Source organism: Pagrus major, chromosome 11, assembly GCF_040436345.1.
Source record: "Pagrus major chromosome 11, Pma_NU_1.0".
In the NCBI taxonomy this organism is placed as follows: Eukaryota; Metazoa; Chordata; class Actinopteri; order Spariformes; family Sparidae; genus Pagrus; species Pagrus major.
In genome coordinates this window covers 12,991,912-13,014,572 of record NC_133225.1, presented here as the reverse complement: position 1 = coordinate 13,014,572, position 22,661 = coordinate 12,991,912, and the positions used below count along the sequence as shown (strand labels likewise).

Sequence of the window (22,661 nt, the reverse complement as noted above, 5' to 3'; positions counted from 1 at the left end):
TGGCTTGCGTCATTTCACCAGGATGCCACTATTGCGCGCAGCAATGCAGCCATCTTGCTGAGGAGTGCCCCACCAAGTCAGCAACCACTGCTGGACCTGAGGAGCTGCTGCTGCTGCCTTCTGTTGGCCCCAGTCATCAACTCTTTTATTGTTTATTAATTATGGATGATTACGCACATGTGCATTGATACTGTAGGGGGAAATCAATCAACAAAGCGACTGTATTTTCAGTTTTTACTTAAAAAAAAAAAAAATCCATGTTTGGTGTTATTTTATAGTAATAGTGGAAAAAAAGAAACATTTAATTAAGTACACTTTCGAGTTACTTGTGAATATTTTAAGTTTTGTGTTATTTCATACATTTCAGAGGCAGACATTTAAAACGCTACATTTATCTGAAAGCTGTATTTACCACTTAAAATGATCTCCACCTCAACCAGCTGTGTGAGTAAAGGTAATCAAATATGATCATTTAATAATTCTCTTAAAGGGGCCATTCTGCCCAAGTGATGGAATGTAACTAAGTACATTCACTCAAGTAGTTGTAACTCAAAGACTCAAGTAAAGTACTGTTTCCATTTTCTGCTACTTTTTACTCCACTACATTCATTTGATAACTTTAGTTACTATTTATTTTGCAGATAACATTCTGCATCATAGCCAAATGACACATTTTTAAAATAATGTATTTTATTGGCAATAAGATTAAAAAATGCTGAATGTTGAATTCCATATTTTAAGACTTTTACTCAAGTACTTTTCATATGGGTGTCTTTATCAATACCCTGTGGAGGTTGTGACCACTAGCAATATTTTGGGGTGCCTGTTTTGTTTACATCTTGTGTGTGCTGACACGGTCCCCACATAGTCCTGCTGATAGAAACACTCCAAGAAAAGTTGCAATGTGCAAGGAAAAGGCAGCAACACTGAATGTAAACATTATAAACAATATACTCTTGGTTGGTTTAGAGGATTCCTCCACAGGGCTACTTTAAAGTACATTTTGCTGAGAATACCTTTGTGTCTTTAATTCTAGTGATATTTAAATGCAGGAATTTACTTGTAACTTTTTCTTGACTGAAAGACACGAGTATTTCTTCCATTGATGCTGTAATTGCCTTGACAGTAATGCTTGAAAGTGCTAACTGAGAATTTTCCAATCAGATCTGTGTCATGTTGACTTAACTGATTTTATGTGGGTGTCCGCCCACTGACAGTTGGAAAAGATGTGATTTAAAAATAAAATATTCACCTTTAACTCAAATATTCCGCCTTCTTCAGAAAGTCAACATGTGCTTTACAGTTTCCTCTGAAACTCACAGATGGCATGTGCTAAATATCCTATTAAAGCAGCTTCTAAAGTACAAAGTGGTTTAACATCTCTGGTTTATAGTCAAATGACAAAAACTCCACCTTTATGTCCAGTGAAGTAAAATCAGCCAAATTCATGAACTCCTTCCATTTTAAATACATTATTTAAGGAGTGCAACATCTAAACCCAACATTCAGAGCATGAACTCAAAGAATCAATCAAGTCTTTCCCCATTTCCCTCTCAATTTTTATTTAATTTCATCTTGTTAACTTATTTCTGCTCCTTCCAATCAGTCAGCAGCTACAACATGATAGACAGATCCTATAGCACCCTCCTGTGGCAGCTTACGGGTGTGTAATCCATCTCACCGCGCTGCTGAGGGTGTGTCTGCTCCACCCGATGTGGTCCAGAGGTTGTTGTTTGTGGGGGTGAACCAGAACCTGAGCTAAGCAGCGCTATATTTGTTTCAGTCAATATATCTCGACAAATACATATTTACATTGACAGATGACTTCATAAGAGATCAAGTTTGGTGTTGAGTTTGTCTACCATAAAGCCATAAAAAAAACATCCTGCAGCATATTCAATGTTCACCGATCCCCCATAGGAATTCAGTCCTTAACTCACATCAATGTGTACATCTGATTAGGCCCAAGACCATGACGACAGTAAATGCATCATCACAAATAATCATCACATTTAAATAAAATTAATTGGTCGATGGATTGATTAGTCAGAACAGCCGGACCAGCTTTCATCTGAGCAAAAAGGAGTCAGAAATGCATAGAGAGAACAACAGTGTGAGAAGTAAAATGGAGCAGAAAGTGAGACGCTGTTACATACAGTCTGGTCCGTGTCATTCATCAAGGTTTGTTATGACAGATTAACAGAAACTGTATGAGAAAGTGAGGTAAGAACCCTGGTCTCTATCCAACATCAACCAGGCTAAAAAGGACTCCCTTATGGTCCAGAGATACAGTATGTGGGCTTGCCTTGGCACACAGAGAGCAAGAGAACAAACAGTCATGAAAGACATCACCCCACCCAGCTTCCTTTGACTTCATCGGACTGAAGCCGGTGCCGTGTGAAGATGTGTTCCCTCCAAGGTTTCACCCCCACACTGGGATCAAACTGCAGTCACAGGGCACGATACGGCAGGCGACTGTCAGAGCTCATCCTTCTCCATCTGCTTGAATGCCTCCAAGTCTTCCCGCCAATCAGCCAGCAGCTCATCCACTGACTGACTGCTCGAGTCCGTGTCGCCCTCAGGCTCCTCTCTCTTCTCAGAGTCTCTCTCCTCTTTGGGCTGGGCCTGATCTGCAGAACTAGCATCCTCTTCCGGCGGACTGACTTCCTCTGCAGGACTAGTGTCTTCTTCTATAGGGCTGATTTCCTCCTGTGGTGGAGTAACCTCTTCAGGGGCCAGTTCTTCTAGCTCCACTGTGCTCATCTGCGATTGGCTAACAGGTTCAAATGAGGTGGGAGTCGTTGCCTCGGTTGTGCAGTCTTCCTCTGCTTCTTGCACGTCCACACCTGAAAAGAAAGCAGGGGCATGTGACTGAATAGCTTCATACAAAAATATGTGCAGGATACACACTCCTACACACATACAAACCTCTTTTCCACCTCCTCTATCGGTAATCTATACAACATGCCCCATGGTAGCCATTCTCGGTCAAAAATAGACCAGTTTTCATGGAGAGGCTGTCAACTACAACAGCGTGATGCTGATGGTGAGTCATGTTTCCCACAGGATAAAGCCTTTCTCACATAGCTGCACAAGCAAACGGAGAGTAAACTGAGAAAAGAATTCTGCCAAAAAGTTATACTGTGAATTTAGCACTGATCTGGTTCGGATAATTAAGTGTATTAGAGCTGTGAGAGTTTCTAAAAATGTAGTCGCTTCGTTTAATGCAGATAAATGTGTTAAGGAACCAGTCTGTGCCGTTTTTATACAGTCAAGGACTTCTGCAAGAACAACAGGAAGTGGCTGCGACTTCAAGGCGTATAGTTAAAGATAGCACAGATAGGCACAAGTTATCTTGACATTTTTGTGTCCTGGTGGCTCTGTGGTTACAGAGACTGACCATAAATCAAAGTATCTGCCATGAAGTGTTTGCTCTTGGGACAATCTCTTCTGCTGAAGCAGTGCAGCGGTCTTAGAAGCTCAGATCCTTAACAACCTGTTTCTTAGTAAGAGTTATGTTTCAGTGAATTAAAAACGATTAAAATTACAATTATGTGACACTTGTGGGAGTCTGTACAAAACAAACATATTTTCTTACAACTGGAGAACAAGATTTGTAGGTCAGAGCATCTCTACAGCTCTACAGTAGTTCATTATAAAGCCATTTCTTCACACATTTTACCTTTATCAAACAATTGCAGCTTTCAAAATTTTGGTATTCACTTGGCCATTTTACGATTTCTATAATATGTCGATCAAAGGGTAACTCCACCAGATTTCCCCATTATAGCGTGTTTACAGGTCGTGGGGAGCACTACTGCATATGTGAGAAAAGCAGTATACAGTCTTGTGGCTCAAGAGGAAGCTGCATGAAGCTGATAAAATTCCTCCTGTGACGTCACTCAGTGGCTAAGATGCATTGTGGGGAATGGAGATGACTCCTGTAACACTGTTGGATTCATTATGGACAGTTTATAAACAAATGATCTAAATCAGCCATCGCGCAGAACCAGAGATATCACCTTTTTTGTTCCATTCATTCTTCCTGTTCAAAACATGCTGCCTACATTACCTACAACGCAACTTAGCTTAACTTAACTTCCTCTGGAGCCAAAAAAGTAACGTAACAGCTTATAGCGTAAATCAGGATAAAAATAAAAGTAAATGTAGATAAAAATCTACACACACCAAATTTGTATAAATACACAACTCGGGTAATAACCTGCCACACAGTCCAGTCTCGTCATGTGTAACTATTGGCTTGCTTCAGTGACACATATATAAAATATATAAATACAGAGCTGTCATGTCCTAAGCTCTGATGGGGAAAATAACAAATGACAACACTGTGACGGCACAAAGCTTTTCTATCAAACACAAACACAAGCCTGTGGTTAGAGGGCAGAGCGAGAGGAAAGGATGGAGAGATGAAAGCATGACTGTAAGGGGGGGAAACAGAGATAAAGGCCTTAAAGGAAAAGGATGAAAAATGTGGTTAACAGACAAAGAAAGAAGGAAAAGAATACTTACTACCCTCAATCAGGCTGCCAGGAAGAGGTTTACCTTTGAATATGGCTGCTGCTCATCCAAAGGGGACAGGGTTGTGAAAAAAAGAAGAGAAATCAAGAGAGAGGAGAGGAGAGGCACTGTTACAGTCCACCACAGGGAATAGAGGGATTTGGCAAATGAGGAAAAAAAGGAAAAGAATGAGGATGCAATATTGATAAGGGTGTAGACCTCCACCATTATAACCACCGATGGTGGGTGGCTTCTGAATGAGTCACGATCTCTGAGACTTCAATAATGCCCGAATCTCTTCACCTCATCTTTATTTTATGAAGCCTTGCACATTATGAGGCTCAGTCAGTGGAGAGAGATTAGCACACCGATGTGATCAATCTCATCGTGAGACGTGAGAGGAACAAAAAGAAGAGTTTTAACAATCAGGGAGGCGTGTGAGTGCGTAATGTCACACCTCTGTCTCTGGCTTTGTCGCTCAGCAGCACCTCCACCTCCCTGTACTCCTTCAGTGCCTCCAACAGGATGTTGCCCTCCTTGTGGAAGAGGAAGAGGAGAGGCAAGGTGACGTCATCTGTGCTGCGGCCATCCCCCGCCATCTGAAACAGGGGAGCCGTGTCGCTGCTGCTGCCCTCGTTGTCATCTGGAAGGAGATAATTGACAGTGGCGGTGCAACAATTAGGTGATAAATCAATCCAATAAATTGAGAGAAAATTAACTGACAACAACTTTGACTGGAGAAGATTTATATTGCATTCATGAGTCGAAGCTCTGAACTTTAACGTCACATTTATAGAAATCTGTTGGACGAAAGTAAATGTTTGGTTGATTGTTTAGTCAATTTTTGGGTCACATTTAATTTATAATATAGTATTAGGTTGTAACTGTTAATTAAAATCCACAAAGAGTTCCCTGGATTAGTTAGAAAAGTCTTTTATCAGCATTAATCCTAATAGCGAGTCAGGTAAAGCAACAGCGTCCAGAAGTTGGAAGAACAACTTCCCAAATCGAGAAACGGTACCATCCCAGGAACATGTTAATGCAGGGTTATCACTGAAGTCCTTTCAACAAGAATGGTGTCCAAAAGTTGGTCGCACCAGCTTCTCAGATGAAAGACTTTCCTAAATTCAATAACGTTGGGTTTTGGACTGTTGTTCAGACAAAACAAGCAATTTGAAGACATCACCTCTTGGCTCTGGGGAATTAAATTAGGATGACATTTTTTTAGACTTAAGGATTAGCATATTAATTTAAAAATAGTCTCGATAAGAGATTTTAATTCAATATATGGGTCAATGACGTGATGCAATTTTTTTGTGTTCTTATGGTTCAGTTGAATTTAAAAAAAGACCAGGAGGGATTCACCTGCCCTCAGACAACTTCTGCCCTGAGACCAGGAGGGATTCACCTGCCCTGAGAAAACTTCTGCCCTGAGACCAGGAGAGATTTACCTTCCCCTCAGACAACTTCTGCCCTGAGACCAGGAGGGATTCACCTGCCCTGAGAAAACTTCTGCCCTGAGACCAGGAGAGATTCACCTGCCCTCAGACAACTTCTGCCCTGAGACCAGGAGAGATTCACCTGCCCTCAGACAACTTCTGCCCTGAGACCAGGAGAGATTCACCTGCCCTCAGACAACTTCTGCCCTGAGACCAGGAGGGATTCACCTGCCCTCAGACAAAATTGTGGGAAACAATGGTCTCTGCCCTGGGACCAGATGAGACTAAACAGCCATGAGGAAAATCCTACAAAACAACTTCTGCCCTGAGACCAGAGGAAACAGTTGACTCCCTTTTGTCCAACTATGTTGCCCTGAGAACAGAAAAATACGACTTCTGCCCTGAGACCAGGAGGGATTCACCTGCCCTCAGACAACTTCTGCCCTGAGACCAGGAGGGATTCACCTGCCCTCAGACAACTTCTGCCCTGAGACCAGGAGGGATTCACCTGCCCTCAGACAACTTCTGCCCTGAGACCAGAGGAGACAGTTGACTCCCTTTTGTCCAACTATGTTGCCCTGAGAACAGAAAAATACGACTTCTGCCCTGAGACCAGGAGGGATTCACCTGCCCTCAGACAACTTCTGCCCTGAGACCAGGAGGGATTCACCTGCCCTCAGACAACTTCTGCCCTGAGACCAGAGGAGACAGTTGACTCCCTTTTGTCCAACTACATTGCCCTGAGAACAGAAAAATATGAATTCTGCCCTGAGACCAGTTTTTTCTTCATTGAAAATAAAAAAAAAAAGTTCAATTGACCTTGTTGACTGTCATGCTTGATTTGTAGTGCCAGTTTCTTCAACAAACAATGGCCTTTGACTGTAGAAGCAACATAGTCAGGTGGTGTAACTGGTTTGTGTCAACTGGTGTAACCAGTATTATTAATAAGATTTAATAAGATTTAATCCTCTATTGCAATGTACTAACATGTTTTTTAACAGTTTATACGTAATTTGTCAAATAAAAAACGTGTTTTCAGCATTTGTCCTGCTCTATATTACAAAAACACATACAATTTTAATTGAAAATAATCCTAATAAAATCTATTTTCATGTGATATTTTAAAATTAAGTAACTGTTTTCATAAGTACACTTGCATACACTCTAGGTGGAAAGAAATATTTAATATTTCTCCTTTTGTTGTGGTTACACCACTTGACATTTTCAGGGGCAATCAGTCTTACCTTTCGTAAAAAATAGTTCAAATTCTATTTCAAATTACATGAAACCAACATAAAAAAAATACAAAATACAAAATATACATTTTAGCAAACCTGATGCAAGCTTTTAAAACAATTTTTTAAAACATTTTTGAATTGCTCATAATGCAAACCCTTATTTGTCACTGACCCATATATGTATTGTAAAGGGATTAACTAAAAGTCCAATTGAGATGCAGATTATCATCATAAAGCTGACTTGAATTCTGCTTTATTATTAAGTCATCATTGTAATATGCAAGACCCTATTCGACTGGCTGTCTTCAACATAATTCATTTATCTAGTCATTGAGCAGTCATCTTCCGTCTTGTGTCGTTAGCTGCTCGCACTCACCGATGACTATGCCTCCGATGGCGCCAGCCTTCTGGATGTGTCTGGCCTTCTCTGCAAACATACACTGTCCCCTCTGAAGCAGAGCGATGTGGCCCTGTACGTACTCAGCATTAGTGATCTCACTGCAGCCGCTGTAGGGTTCAGCCACAGTCACAAAGCCTCGAACCTGCAGGACAGGTGAATTATCACTGAGAATGAGCATGTTTTAATATTATGGGATGTACAGTGCTGCAGTCTACACGCACTCTCCTGTTTTTAAGTAGGAAAACATTTCAGGAGAGGAAGTGCTCTCTTGAAAATACTGGTGGAAAAGTGAGTGGCTCTCTTAGGAAAAACAAACATGTGGACAGTTGAGTGCCCATGTGAAGTCTGGCAGCTTGGCGATGCTACAAAACCCCACTCACCCCTGTGGAACTTTTGGACAGGTCTGTGCCAAACTGCGCTGGGCCGGCGGTCAGCACCACCCTGCCAAAGAATGGATGTGAGACAATCTGAATGGCTCTGGGAGGCAGCTGCTCTTTCTGCTGCTGGCTGGACAGCTCCATCATCTCCTGCATGAAGCGCACGCCGTCCTCAGCTGCCACCGCGCTCACAGCCTTGGTGAAAGAGAGAGGGGTTTTTAAAAAGTCAATACTTGAATTGTAAGGTTGAGACAAAGAGCACTACCATTGCTCTTGCTGTTTAACATTTAAATAATAGTGCAGATGGACAAGCTGTTGCATGTTTTACACATCATGCACTTAATGCACACATCACAATGCAGTAAATAGATATGACTGGTTGCTGCGTTTGATAAATAACTGCATGTCCACAATTCAAAAGGTTGTTTTCTTCATTATTTCTAAAGATAACCCTATGTTGCAGTATTGTGCATATTGCAGGATTGCATGAGTTGTGTCATTAGTTAACCTGTCATTCCCAGCCCTAGTGGTAAAAAAACAAACAGCTGAGGGATATCTTACTATTAAGAAACTGAATTATTCCAGCCCTCGATTGTGTGTTTTTTTTTCATGTCTCTCCTTGATGCTAAACTGTTTACCTGTGTAGCATGCTGGACCAGCTGCACCCTGCCGTCTTTCAGGTGGATGAGACTGACTCCCATTCTCCTCAGCAGCTCCAGATGTTCAGGGTTGTTTGCCATGAAGTCCTGAGCCCTGAGAGGAGGACGGCCCATACCGGGCTCCCTGAGAGGAGGAAGAAATTAATAACATGGAAGAGATACAGATGTTAGGTAAAATAGATGTCACGCCTGTATGTATACATACCTGTAAGGTGCAGGACGGGGGCAGCTCTTGTCCACAGCGCTACGGATTGGTTCTCTCAGGTTGCGAGGGAAGGCGGGGTCAGGAAACAGGAGGCGAGTGTTAGGGCACGTCCAATCGAAGTTCGAGTCATCCAGCTCCTCCTCTGACTAAAGTATCAAACAGTATATGACAGATTCTGTTAGGAATGTTTCAATGCTTGCATCAATCTGTCAGATTTTAGTTATAATGGTAACATGTTGATTACCGTTTTGTTTGAGGGAATAGATGAGGAGTGAGGAGCTGTGGAGAGGGACAGGGGCAACAGGTGCGCCTCGGTTGTGAAGACATAGTCCTCCACGTCAAACGGTAAGTCATCAGCATCAGCAAACAGCAGGAAGAGGTATTTGAACATCTCAGCAAGGAAGAAGGAGTCCATTCTGACAGGAGATAAGATTTGTAAGAAATGGAGCACGGGGCTGACGAAGTAGACACTTAAACAAGGTCATAGCAAAGTAGAGCCTGCTCTATCAGTAGGCTGATATTTGTTTACATCATAAGTTATTGTAAATACTGTATCAAACAGCATAAATCTTCAAATACATACTGTGGTACAATTTTGTGTCATTGGCTGTGTTTTTGTGGGTATATGCCCCCTGATGTAGTAATCCATGTTTTAAGCCACAAAATGTAGATTTTTATGTGATTACAGCTTCATACAAATTATTCTGTTATCATATGGGATTTTTTTTCTTTAAAAGTTTTTTTTTAAAAAGCATGGTGACAATTAGTGCAGTCTATGTGATGATTTCACCACCAAAGTTATTACTTATTCTTGATAAGAAATTAATTTAACAGTGAAGTTTAGTGATAAAAATTACTACATAAACTACATAAATAAAAATATCCAAATTAGAGGGACACTTGCCTTATTTTATGTGTTTATTTAAAGAGCAAAAAACATCTGATATGCTATATTTTACTATATCAATTTAGTCTCATGAATTCAGCAATGGACATTAATTAATCTGTCTGACTATTTAACATTTCCTTCCTTCCACTTGCTGTAGGTCATACCATGATATGTAAATCTGATGGTACAGTATGTACCTTCATGTTTTTACAGATGCAGTTTAGTAACCTATCGTCTTACAAATCATCAGTCTTTATATTCTCACCTGTCCTCGTGGCTTCCAGTGCGTACGTCCTTCATTGCAGCGAAGCCGCAGGGGACGCGAGCAAAGCGGTTGAGGTTGTCCAGGATGGTGCGACCTGCCTCCAGGTAATAAGGGTCTTCTGTGGCCTGGAGGTGTGAGAGGACAGTGGTGTGATCATAACAGTAGACAGTAGGTCGACTATAAAGAGAATTCCTGTCGGATACAACATACTGAATGTTTTATCATATTATGCTCCTTCATACATTTTTACAAGACACCAGCAAGCCAAAGGCAAAGTATGATAATTATGAACACTAATTAATGGTCTGTATGCTGGAGACTGCCTAATAACTGCACATATCGAAATAGTGTTTTTGAAATATTGTAAATGAGTCCTGGTGTACCTTGAGATTTTGGTCAAATGTCAGACACTTAAGACGAAAGTGCCAACATTAAAAACCTGGTGCATAATTATAGGCATCTACCTCTTTGCCGTGGCAGCAAAAAGAGAACGTCTGTGTTATGCCGAGCTTGCTTGATAAATTACCTTGTAAAGGAAATAGGTGCTCTCTGCAAACTCAGGCCTCAGGGGATGTTGGGCCCAGTGTACCCTGAAATCAGTAGTGAAGGCCTGGGGAAAGATGGAGAAGGACGAAGGGGTCAGCACACCATCACAGGCAGTGTAATTAGAACAGATAGACAAAGCTAAAATGCAGCGGTGTCGCATGAAAGGCAAGCTTGTTCCCTTCCAATCAGCTGTGGTTGGCGACACAGGCCATATGGGGTTACTTGGCTCTGCACTCAAATGTCACTTTTGGCAGCGCAGTTAAACCTTTAGATGTGGTATTAATAGTCGGATACACAGAGAGACAGATTACCTCTGGGAGGAAGTTGTGTTTCTTTGTAACTTGATACAACATCTCATGAGTCTCAATGGCAGGCCGAATATCTCCCTTCAACACCTGAGACATGAACAGTAAATAAAATGTTAGTGACATGGCACAAGCAGTAATAGGAAGAGTAAAATCTTCAATTCACATGATCCAATCTGACCTGCAGTCCAGGGAAGAAGGCCAGCAGAGAGTCCATCCAGGTGCGAGCGGGAAGCAGAGGTTTGTGGATGTGGACATCGAGCAGCAGCGGAGGCTGGCTAATGTATTTCATTATGGATGCATAGTGCTAAATGGGCCATACAAAGTGGAAAGACTGAGGATAGAATAATAGTCTGGTGCTTGGTGATATACACAAATAGACCAACATGAGCCTGAGGCCTTAAAACTAAATTTATCGTGGTAGAAATGTTTTTTCAATGCGCAGAGGAATGAAACAGAATCATCCTGAAATGCACAAACATTGAAGTATAACACTGCTTTATGCTAAAGAAGCCACTGTGATAAAATACTTTTAACTAGAGAGAGAAGCATTGAATTACTCTGTACAAAAAGTGTGTGTTTGTGTGTGTGTCCTCACAATATTGAACCGCTGAAGAAACAGGTCATCTCCCAAGAGGATGTAGGCCTTGAGCAGGTACTCATAGTAAGAGTCAATTCCTGCTCCAACTCCGCTGTCTGGAGACACACAAACATACATCAATTCAAAAGACAGAGAAGCCAGACAGTAAACAATTACCTTACCTCCTTAACAAATGTCATCCTGCTCCCCCTCTCTCCCCAGCCCCCGACAGGTCCTCTTCTCCTCCCTCCCCTCTCTCACCTCTGCGGACCCATTCTCCAGAGTGGATGTTGATGGTGGTCCCCACCAGATTGCTGTTTCTCTGCCTCTTCTCCCACAGAAAATCCATGGCTCTCCGGGCATGGGCCTGAGAGTGTGAGGAAGGGTGCATTATTGATTAAAAAAAGTAGAGGAATCAATCTGCAGTAGCTGTCCAATGTTAGAAAGATCAGTAATTGACTCTGTGCTTGATCAGCAGTCTACTGCTGCCAGGATGTGAACCAGTCCAGGGCTCTAATATTGTAGCACAGAGATAAAATATCCAACTTTTTAAAAAAATACTTGAATACACCACTGCAGCTACAGGGTCCATATCCGTCATTATATTTTTTAATACATTTCATAAAGGAGATAGTCAGATTTTTTAAACACAAGAGGCAGGTTGATCAGCAAGCAGAAAAAGAAAATATTTCCCATTCAGTAATGTCTACATCTAGTCCAATGTAACTATTACCAATACTCCATGAGTAGGGCTTTTTCATGTCAGACATTTTGGCATGTCACAGTAGCAAAAGCACAGGTGTAGATAATAAAATCAATGAAGTTTAGTTCATTTAGCTGCAAAGCAACACATATTCACACAGTGACTTCCTGGTGGACATTAGGATACAAAGAAGTATAAAAAAGAAACAACAAATAACAATTTCCAAGTCCGCATGCACTTGTTTTCACGATTAAAAAGATGCCACCAGGAGTAAAAAGAAAGAGCTTGTCTCTTTTTAAGATGATTTTCACAAACTACATAAAAAAATGTAAAAAAAACTTCATTATGACTAAGATCAATGTGTTTGGGTTCACAATACCTGAATGTTGCTAAGGAACTTATTGTTCAGGATTTCTCTCAAAATTATCAGTATGCTACACCTAACTCATCAACTCCCATATATTTGGCGGTAGCAGTGAAAAGAAGCGAACAGTAAAACAAGGGCAAATGGACACTGAATGAGATCTCATTGAATACATGAGATACCTGACTGATACCATCAACAACAGGATGGTTTCATGAAAGTTTCTGAAACCTAATCTTAAACGGCAAAGTGTAACCTGGATCACAGATGAACAGAGAAAGATGAGCTGCTTGTAGGGTGGGGCTGATTGCTGATATATAACAGTTTTTCATACTAAGAATATGGTCAAAGTTCAAGTGAGAAATTCAACTTTTGTCATCTGCTTAAAAAAAAAAAATGGTACAATAAAATATAATTTACAATGTAAGAATAGGAACATCCTATTATGTGATGAAAATGTGATACCTCAAACACAGGATCCCCAGTGAAGCGACTTAAGGCAGCAAACTCCAGGATGATAGTTCCTGCACATGCAGTACAGGTGTCGGTCTCTGTGCCCGTCCTCGTCTCAGGACCCCAGACACCATATTTCAAGTTCACCTGCCAGAAAAAAAAACATTACACAACCTGTTTTTTAGAGTCACATTTGGTTTGCAAGAGACTGTGAATGAAAACTAGTCAGACATGAAAATGCCTGCGTTCAAAAGCTGTGACAGCTGCGAGCAGAGCAGTGGAGCAGAAAATGAAATGATGCCGTCATGATCTGAGAGGACGCAAATCTGCCAAACTGGAAATGTGCGAGAAAAACGCAGATATTTCTTTTGGGTTTTGATTTTTCTTTTTCAACATACAGTACAGACAGATATTTATTGATTCTTTTAATGCAGTTGAGTTGATGGCTACAACTCATTAGGCTAACATCATATCAGGTAGGAGCAAATACTGTCATCCAGTCACAGTCCTCCTGAAAAAATTTCCAATATAGAATGAAGATTCTTCTTATCCCATACAAACAAAACCTTGGAAAATGAGTAATATGGGCCTAAAACAATAGCAAGACAAAACAAGTATTTATAAAACTTTAAAATCCCCACCTAAAATAGACTACAGTGCATGCAGGTTTGTTTCTGGCATTAAGGTGCTGAACTTAGGTACTTCTGTGTGCCTCACCCTAGGATAAGGCAGGCCACTGCTGGTGTTGAAGGCTGGCAACAGTCGGAGGCCCAGGTCTTTGGCCATATGCAGAAGCTCATCCTGGTACCACTGCATGTTTTGACCTCCCTCCTTAAGCATCACAGCCATGGAGTGCCCTCCCAACAGACCTCTGAACACACACAACAACCACAAATTAAGATTTCAGTACAGCAGAATTATTACTACTAACTCTAAACTCTTCTTGGACAGCCGTCAGAAAGTATACTTAATGTGTTGTTAGTCTAGTCCAATCTCACCCAAGGACTCGAATGTTCGTTTCAAAGACAGACACCACGATGTCGTTGTCCAGCCTCACATCCTTCAGCACTCTCCTCACTGCAGCCTCAAACTCTGTCGTCTTGTTCAAAAGCTAAAATGAGGAATCATCAGAGGTAATTTTAGTTTCACAATGGACCGAAACACTCTGGTACAGAAGACTGATTCAAGAAATAAATAATTGAAGGCTTTATTAATTTTTAACAAGTAACATTGACACATTCTCCGAATTCTGGACTCACAGAGCAAAAGAAAAAAATCAGAGGAGTATTTTCTTGTACAGTAACATTACTCCAATTTCATCAATACCTGCACTGTTTTCTGTACTATTAATCAGAATGCAGCCTCAAAGCAAGAGCCAAAATAAAAAGACTAAGATAACCAAACACGAAAAATACACAATACTCACCACCAGAGTGTCCAGAGTGTCTATGAGAGTCAGTGAGAACCTATGAGAGACAGACGAGAACTGTTTACCAAGGGTGTTGTTTTGCCCTTGTGATTATTGTGTCAAAATTAATCAACATAATCATGTTTATTCAGCGTGTGTGAGTACAATTTGCCTCTACCCAGTGCTCAACCAGGTGTGGTAGTGTGTGCAAACCCACATCATTGCTCAGTTAAGACATTTGATCTCAAGTAGCAAAGGCAGCATGGTACTCACTTTCCCAGAGCATCATCAATGTCACCTCGACTGGGTTCAAGCCCACGTACTCTTCCTCTGCATGTTAGTGGCATCAGCTCATCTGCTGGGTATGCATGGTCCTGAGAAAACACACACAAACACACTTTTAACACCGTGCTTTGACCTTCTTTATCTTTTTCGTTAGGAGACCAGCTCAGTCTAATAAGGCCTAAGTCATCTTATAATGTAAACAATGTTTAATGCTGTCCAACCAATATAACACATGCAAACAATTGTCATAAAAAGTGTATGTATGATTCTTTAATGAACCACTACAAAGATTATTGCATCTTATTTCACACCAGATATTCTCTACTCCGCACCACACAAAAAGGACTACAAAAAATTGTTGTAGTCACCTCATAAGCAACCAAATGGTTTTGAATCAAAGAAAGCTATCAAGGATCCATACTCCTTAAACAAGAATTTAATATTTCTAGGAGGTATCCAGTGAAAATAGATAACTTACCATATAATTCTGATATGCATGGTCGAACATCTCAACCACTTGGTTCCTTTGGTAAAGAGAAAACACGGACACAAGTTAACATGCGTAACATCTTTTCAGGGGAGAAAATGTTTTTCTCGCTGTACGTTTTTCTCATCTCACCTCAACCTCTGCTTCTCCTCCCTTGTCATGGCCTTTCCATGGCTGCATAATGCTCCAAGCAGCGTTAATAAAAACAGTACAGCTGGCATTGTGGTGGATTGGCAAGATTGCAGCAAGACATACAACTACAACTTGACTCTCAGACGGTCACTGAGTAAAAGTCTAGTCATTACCACCGCCCTAACCAAAATGCTCAAACGACCGAAAACACCTAAGAATCATAAACCTATACAGTCCCATTAATGTTATACTTCTGAGATCATGTTAAAGCACTAAGATGTATCACCTGTAGAGAGCATCATTAAATCATCCTAGTTTGTTGCTCACTTTTGGCAATTTAAACTCCATCTGTGTTTTATCAGCAAAACTATGCACTTTAATATGTGCACCTACAGCCAGATGTGCAATCAAACAGTTTGCCGGAATGTTGTGATTTCAAGTAACTAGATATCTAGAGGTAACTGATAAGATGTACCAGGCATTAGTTGTAGTGCAAAGTTGCAGCGGGCAGGCTGGTGTGTCACACCTGTTTACTTTTCCAAGCTGTCACCCGGACCTACTGTACACAGCTGTGACGTGACATTACACCCGATTAGTCGAACTAATCTTAAATATGAAAATAACAATACATTATTTTCTCGATGTAATCTTCACTCAAGAGCGATCGAGGTAACTTAAAGCCTTTTCAGCTTTAGGGAGACATCGTCACATTTAAGACTCACGATAAACCAAACAGAGCCGGGTTAACAGCTCTTGTCTTACTTAGGATCCTAACGTTACTCCTTAAAATCGTCCACTTACTCCACTCAACATACAGCCAATTAAAGCAGAAGTCGAGCCAACAGCCATATCCATACCCGCTCCTGTTATCACTCCGATGTGTCAGCTGTAAACTGCTAAGATATAAGTTAATTATTTCCTCCTCTTGACAGTTCTCTTTCGTCAGCTAGTCAGGCAAGCTGCCGAGCACTTGTCAGGGTTTAATTAGCCAGTTAGCCAGCTGTGCTAACTAGCTAGCCGAGCTGGTGACAGCGGACCGTCCGCGAATACAAAATAAATCGACGAAAAACGCGTCCATTGTTGAGCAGCGGACCGGACCAGGTTATTTTTTCTGTCCTTCGGGTGGCTATTTTAATAATTTCACCGTACGCTGTTGTTTTGCCAAGCTAGCCTGTCTCGTAAACCGGATGCCGTTACGATGAAAACGTCAACAATATCCGCTTCCTGGAAAAAGGGGGTTAATTTTTGCCCTGAGTTCGGCTTCTCAGTCAGCATTTTGTCGCAGGCTGATAAACAAATCGCACATCCGTCTCTGAGATTTGCAAACCTAAGTCGAGACGTGGCCGTAACAGTGCTACGAAGCATATATAGCCAAAACGTAGGCGCAACCAGTTGTTTAATGGCCTTTTAACGTGTTAGACAAGTAGGAAGCTACCTGCAAGTCCAAATTAGGGAATCAAAAAGTCCAAAACAGTTGGCCCCACTCGTGTTACATTTAAGTGCTGATCATAAAAGTTCGGGAAAATTAACTTTCAACGTTTTTCGCGCACCCAAGTGCTTAGATTTGCATGTAATGACGGAATTTAATCTTTAATAACTACAACTCTACGTTTATATTGTTTTGAAAAATAATAGAAATAACACAATAGCCAAGGAAATTATCAAGGTGATCTAATATAATTCTTAAATGCTACAGTTTTATCACTAGTAGTTTGTTTGCCATAGATTATAAGCCCCCTAAATACGTCTCAAAGAAACAACAGAAAAGTCTACGTGTATTCCCCCGACTTTAATTCAATAACTACATTTCCCATGAAGCTTTGCGGCGTCAGCTGACGGTTGGGTATGCTTTCACATGACATCCTTTACCATCGTTCAGTAGACAAGTTATAACCAGTAACCCGCTCCCCCACTAATATCATTGATGTTCAGGAGGAAAGCCGATCTCACAGGTAGGCTGGAGATCAAAATATTTATTTTCGATAATTTTCGAGGGTATATTTGAATTTATTCTTCATAAATAGAGCGCTGTATCCTCAACAATGTCTTACATTTCTGTATAGCCTATTGTGTATCCTGTAAAGTGCATTATGCAATACATTTTGACTTTTGACAACAGGATAGTGTGCGTAAAAAGGTTTCTTCATGTATGTCTTTTTCTTTCTTTTTCTTTCTTTCTTACACATCCGACTTGTCTTATTGTCAGGTAGTAATATCAGTCATGGCTCCTGTTGCTGCTAAAAAGCTGACAGGTCTGGTTGCAGCCACATTCACTCCATTCACAGCTGAAGGGTAAGCAGTCTGTTTTTTCCATGAGTGGAAGTGTGTGTGTGATGTGTGAGTGTGCTCATTCAGTCCCTCTGTGAAAAGTAAATAAAAACAAGGTATGAGTATGAGAACATATCTGATAACTGTGGCCGTTATGTAGATCTAGAGTATGATAGCATGTTTGGTGCTCTTTTTTGCCAAACGTGTTGGCCTATATTCTTCACATTTTTCCATAACAGTGATCTCAACCTGTCAGAGATTGGACCTTATATTGACTACTTGACAGAGAAGCAAGGTGTAAAAAACATATTTGGTAAGTTTACAAGTGGATTCCTTTGCCGATATCTGTCGTCGTCTGTGTTCCCATCTGAATCAGACCTGATATTGCATGTTGGTTTGTAGACATAGTTAATGTGATGGTTAAAAAGTTGCTGGATCAGATTGCCATAAAATGTAGTCACTTAGTTTTAGTCGTACACAGGAATATCAAACCCGAGCCAGTTAGTTGTTAGCTGTATTGAACAACAAACCGTATAAAATGTAATCTGTTAATGCTCAACCCTCAAGAGTAGAGAATTGCTTCATAGTGTATGAGTCACATCATGGTTTTGTAATCAGCTTTTTGCTGATTGAAGTCTAAGCTCAGTTCCAACACTTATTATTTTTAAAGGTGCAATAGTAAGAATTGGCCACCTCTTGAATTCACACTCCAAACCAGTAGGGGGCAGCATATCACCAAAGCAACAGCTGACTGCACAGCTAACTGTGCTAACTAGCTACAGGCAGCTACGGTTAGTGGCAGTTTGGCAGTGAGAAGACAGGACAGGCCGGGGCTAGCTGGTTAGCATGCTATCTTGAGTAGATGTCTCTGCGACACAATACATAGACGTCTTTGATATGACGTCAAAACTTTATTTTTTCATATTCTGCTGGTAATTTTAGTTATTTCTTGATCTTTTAAAGCTAATATTCTTAAATATTGCACGTTTTTTAATACCAAATATACCATTTTATAAAGAATAATCCCAATTACATTATAGCCCCATAATCTTATGTAAAGGTGCCATGTGTAGTAATGTTTACATGTTACTCACCAAAACGTTGTGTCCTAGAGGCATGACAAACATGGTAAAAACTCAACCGGTTTTGAGTCCAAAACCCCAAAGATATTAAGTTTACTATTATATATATAAAAAAGTAAAGCATGAAATTTCACATTTGAAAACTCAAACAATCATCTATTATCAAAATATTGCATTTTCCTGGAAAATGGAAAACTTTTAAGGCTTTGTCCATTACACTTTTGATTTGTTCTCACAGGCTGATCTGACTTTTCAGACAAAATAGGAACATATTGTTTTGTCTCAAGGTTTTGGTTTATATCAATCTGTTCCACATTAACAACTGTCCTTGGAAAACAGAAACACAGAGAAAGATTAGATAAAGTAGGTAAAGATGTAAAGTCTGTCCTTTTCTCTACAATGATCAAGACTTCTCCCGTCTTTTCCTGTCTGTCACAAGTGATTACTGCTTTATTTGACACATTTCTCAAACCCAGCCAATCATCATAGTTTGTGCCAAGCTTCTTACTGTGTTAGCGGCCCATTTTCATGCAAGTCTCCTGAAGCTATCTGTTGAACTTTTTGCCCAGTAGAGTATGTTTGTGCCTCATCATGTTTTTATGTTCTACCTCATCTCACTGTCATTGTCTGCGTTACTGCTCATCAAACAATGAAATTGTCCATGTCTATGAACAAGCCCCACCAAAGGTTTCTTTTTGCAAAAAATGTAACCTCTTTTCATGGTTGAGGGTCTGGTGGTGCCAGGTTGGCTAAGCCTGGCTATGTATGTTGGGTTATTCTTTTATGTATATGTATCAATAGATGTCTGTTAGTTTCTTTGTTTTTTGTGCATTTTGTGTGACACACTGTAATGCTTCATTTTGTTTTGTGATTAATAATTAATTAGAGTTGGATTCAGGTCTTTACAGATATGCTTAAGTGATGTGGAAAATGCTATGTAAATAAAGATAATATTTGCTTACAGTGAACGGCACCACCGGAGAGGGTATGTCTCTCAGCGTTGCAGAGAGGAGGATCCTAGCTGAGGAGTGGTGTAAGAAAGCCCAGGGCAAGTAAGTAATCACACAGCCGGTTTTGTCTGTAGATGTGTCCTTATGTTGAGTTGAATACAGGAGAAAAAGTTGACATGTTTTGCAACTTCTTTTGTTTGCATGTGTGTGCGCTTCTCTTCAGAATGGATCAGGTGATTGTGCATGTCGGCTGCATGAGTCTGAAAGATTCCCAAGAACTGGTGAGTTGCTGCCTTGATGTCATCTGAAATTATGTGAACATTAATTAAAACACATGACTCACCAGAGGACCAGAAGGTGAGTTTCACAATGAAAGATTACCAGCTATAAATTAGGCTTACTGCAATGAATCAGGTTTATTTTCAGGAACTGTATAATGACGCAGGTTTAAATAAGTCTACCCTAACCTACCACGGAAACTTATTTAGAAGTTTCTTCAGATATTGCCTTCTCTAGCTCCAATTAATCCTCAAATCAAAGTTCTGTTGCAATTTTTCTAGAAGAACATGTAAACTTAAATTATATACGTTTCCACATTGACACTTTTGCATTTTCAAGTTCTTCCTCACAGTGTTTGTCTTTCCTCCAGGCTAGCCATGCAGAAGAGATCAAGGCTGATGCGATAGCAGTCATTGCCCCATCCTTCTTTAAGCCCAAAAATGCAGGTGTGCAGTAGTTTCAGTGGGAAAACCATTTACTCAAATTTTTTTTTAATTAAATTATATGCACACTGAATATGCGTGCCACTTCACATCCACTTACACATTTCATTCACACGTCAGTACTGTACTTGTCAAGCTTGGTTGTAAGTAGGATGTCTGTAATGTTCATTTTCCACTTCCTTTTCCCTCTCACCCTGACCCAGGTGTGTTGAGGATGTACCTCCAAGAAGTGGCTTCAGTTGCCCCAACTTTGCCATTCTATTATTATCATATTCCTGCAATCACCGGTGTCAACGGTCAGTGCCACTGATGGTTGATTTTGTGTTTTGCAGTCGTATACAATTCAGACGTCATGTTGGATGTCAGATCATCTTTACTGAATGTTTTTTCTTCAGTGCTGGTGAGAGATATGCTTGAAGATATTGAGAAGCTCATTCCCTCCTTTCGAGGCGTGAAGTTCAGTGGGAGTGACCTGATGGACTTTGGCCAGTGTGTCAGCTACAGTCCGCCTCATTGGTCGTTCCTCTACGGCATGGATGAGGTCAGCATTTTCTCCCTCTTAGTCTGTTTTAGTCCATTTGTTTTGCACTATAGTTGCTTATAATGCAAGATGAAGTGACCTTAAGACAAAGAGTCTAAAGCAAACTTTCTTTCCTTTTTCTGTAGCAACTGCTTGCAGCTCTGGCTATGGGCTGCCACGGAGCAGTTGGCAGGTCAGTGTGCAGCTCTGCATAATTCTTTGTCTCCTTTCACTGTCTGTTAAACAGGCATTTACATGTAAATTATTTTTCATTACTCTGCCTGCAGCACATATAACTACATCGGATGTCATATCAACAAGCTAATTTCACTATTTGAGAAAGGCGACCTTGTCCAGGCCAGGGAAATACAGGTACTGTCCATCTACCCGTCCTTGAGTTTTCTTTCATATTTTGCATCAATTTTGGTTCCTGACACGTTTTTCTAATTTCCACAAACAGTTCAAGATGCAAGAGCTTCTCGGTTATGCCATGAAACTTGGTGAGTGACGGTTGTGTCGTGAAGCTCTTCTACCAAATCATATATGAGATAAACATATGCTGTCGTGATATAGCAGACTTTCTCTACCTTTGAAACTGCTTTATTTTCATCGACAGGCTTTGATCTGGGAGTGAACAAGCAGCTGATGAATGAGGTGTCAGGCTTGAGTCTGGGGCCTCCTCGACTCCCCGTGATGCCATGTCCTTGTGCTCATGCTCAGTCCATCGCAGAGAAATATCACAGCATTTTCCCTGAATGCTGATATGTTCACACGAGATTGAACCCTTAAAATCCTCCTTCCTGTTAACAATGATTCAGACGCACAGATGGATCCAGTTACTGTATGTGAATCATGTTATACTACTAAACCAGCCATTTTCAATCAGGAGTTTACACTTTGCTCCTAAGTGGCCTTGCACAAAGAGTTCCTGGTGCATAAGTTAGGACTGAGTATACCTGCAAATATATATACATGCAAATCCTAAATAATCTTTGAATTATACAGCAGTTTTACTTTTTACCTTTTAAATTTCAGCAGCATAGGGCATAACAAGTACTGTATATGTTCTATTGATTATACTTGAATATTTTAATGGGCATTCACATCTTCAGTCAGTCCTTCCCTTTGCTGAGGAAAAAAAAATATTATGTTAACTGTTATTTTAATCTCAGTGTTTATTATTTCATAAAATGTGAAAATAACTAACTTCTGTTGACACTTTTGTTTTTGTTACATTTATGGAACAGGGGACTGTCCCAAATCAGCAGTATTATCTTACTACCCTGTACTTTGTAAGATCACGGCTGCATCTCATGTTAGGAGTTGTTTGTCGAATGTTTTGCCTCCGTCCAAACCTGCCAACCGTATTTTTTCTACCTTGAAAATCACAGTTCTATAAAAAACCCTGACCTTAAGATGACTCCATCAGAGGGAGGATGACGGAGACAGAGGGGGCGTTAATGTGAAAGCTGTTACAAGTGTTGGACCCTCAAAAAAGAAAAACGTCATTAGAAGTGGGCAAGAAAGGAAATGAGATTCAGCCCTGATTTTGAGTTAGAATGCACAAGTTGTTCATTAAATGTAAACTTTCTGAATGGGATATAAAAGGGAAATATACTGTGTTATTAAGAATCTGTCATTTGTATTGTTATAAAAAAAATAATTGCTACTTTCTTACTAATAAATGCAGTGACCCACTTGTTGATTCAAACGGATTCATTTCTCGTTCTTGTGCTCTGTCCTTAAAAAAGTTTGTGAGTCGGAAGGCTAGATTATGTCGAAGACCTGCACAAACATGCAGTGGAGTGTGTGTGTCTGTGTGTGTCAGACAGTGCACATTTTTCCCATGCCAGTGAGTGTCATGGT

The 22,661-nt window shown here is 40.5% G+C and overlaps 2 protein-coding genes across 2 annotated transcripts; one reads left to right on the top strand and one right to left on the bottom strand.

Annotated features, from left to right (window-relative positions):
- Positions 1–1,537: 1,537 nt before the first annotated feature.
- edem3 (ER degradation enhancer, mannosidase alpha-like 3) lies at positions 1,538–16,441 on the bottom strand. Its single transcript, XM_073476142.1, has 20 exons — positions 15,254–16,441; positions 15,113–15,158; positions 14,623–14,723; positions 14,368–14,407; positions 13,940–14,052; positions 13,659–13,812; positions 12,954–13,088; positions 11,683–11,788; positions 11,440–11,537; positions 11,023–11,148; positions 10,848–10,931; positions 10,517–10,600; positions 9,991–10,115; positions 9,081–9,252; positions 8,837–8,982; positions 8,611–8,755; positions 7,976–8,167; positions 7,572–7,737; positions 4,976–5,161; positions 1,538–2,846 (listed from the first exon to the last, which is right to left on the bottom strand). Exons 1-20 carry the CDS (start codon positions 15,340–15,342, stop codon positions 2,479–2,481), a joined length of 2,676 nt encoding a protein of 891 aa, XP_073332243.1. The 5' UTR covers positions 15,343–16,441; the 3' UTR covers positions 1,538–2,478.
- A 679-nt stretch (positions 16,442–17,120) lies between these two features.
- Positions 17,121–22,510, top strand: npl (N-acetylneuraminate pyruvate lyase (dihydrodipicolinate synthase)). Its single transcript, XM_073476612.1, has 12 exons — positions 17,121–17,205; positions 17,460–17,545; positions 17,761–17,834; positions 19,568–19,655; positions 19,777–19,834; positions 20,203–20,278; positions 20,479–20,571; positions 20,671–20,816; positions 20,942–20,988; positions 21,083–21,167; positions 21,256–21,295; positions 21,412–22,510. The coding sequence occupies exons 2-12, from the start codon at positions 17,475–17,477 to the stop codon at positions 21,555–21,557; spliced, it is 924 nt and encodes a 307-aa protein (XP_073332713.1). The 5' UTR covers positions 17,121–17,205; positions 17,460–17,474; the 3' UTR covers positions 21,558–22,510.
- Positions 22,511–22,661: the final 151 nt, after the last annotated feature.

Excerpts from the sequence above, each read along its gene's own strand:
- npl (XM_073476612.1), top strand. The coding sequence starts at position 17,475 with ATGGCTCCTGTTGCTGCTAAAAAGCTGACAGGTCTGGTTGCAGCCACA. Across the intron at positions 17,835-19,567 it reads AGGTGTAAAAAACATATTTG|TGAACGGCACCACCGGAGAG; the intron begins GTAAGTTTACAA and ends ATTTGCTTACAG. Across the intron at positions 20,817-20,941 it reads TCCTCTACGGCATGGATGAG|CAACTGCTTGCAGCTCTGGC; the intron begins GTCAGCATTTTC and ends CTTTTTCTGTAG.
- edem3 (XM_073476142.1), bottom strand. The coding sequence starts at position 15,342 with ATGCCAGCTGTACTGTTTTTATTAACGCTGCTTGGAGCATTATGCAGC. Across the intron at positions 11,149-11,439 it reads TTCTTCAGCGGTTCAATATT|CACTATGCATCCATAATGAA; the intron begins GTGAGGACACAC and ends TGGCCCATTTAG. Across the intron at positions 8,756-8,836 it reads CCCCGTCCTGCACCTTACAG|GGAGCCCGGTATGGGCCGTC; the intron begins GTATGTATACAT and ends TCCTCCTCTCAG.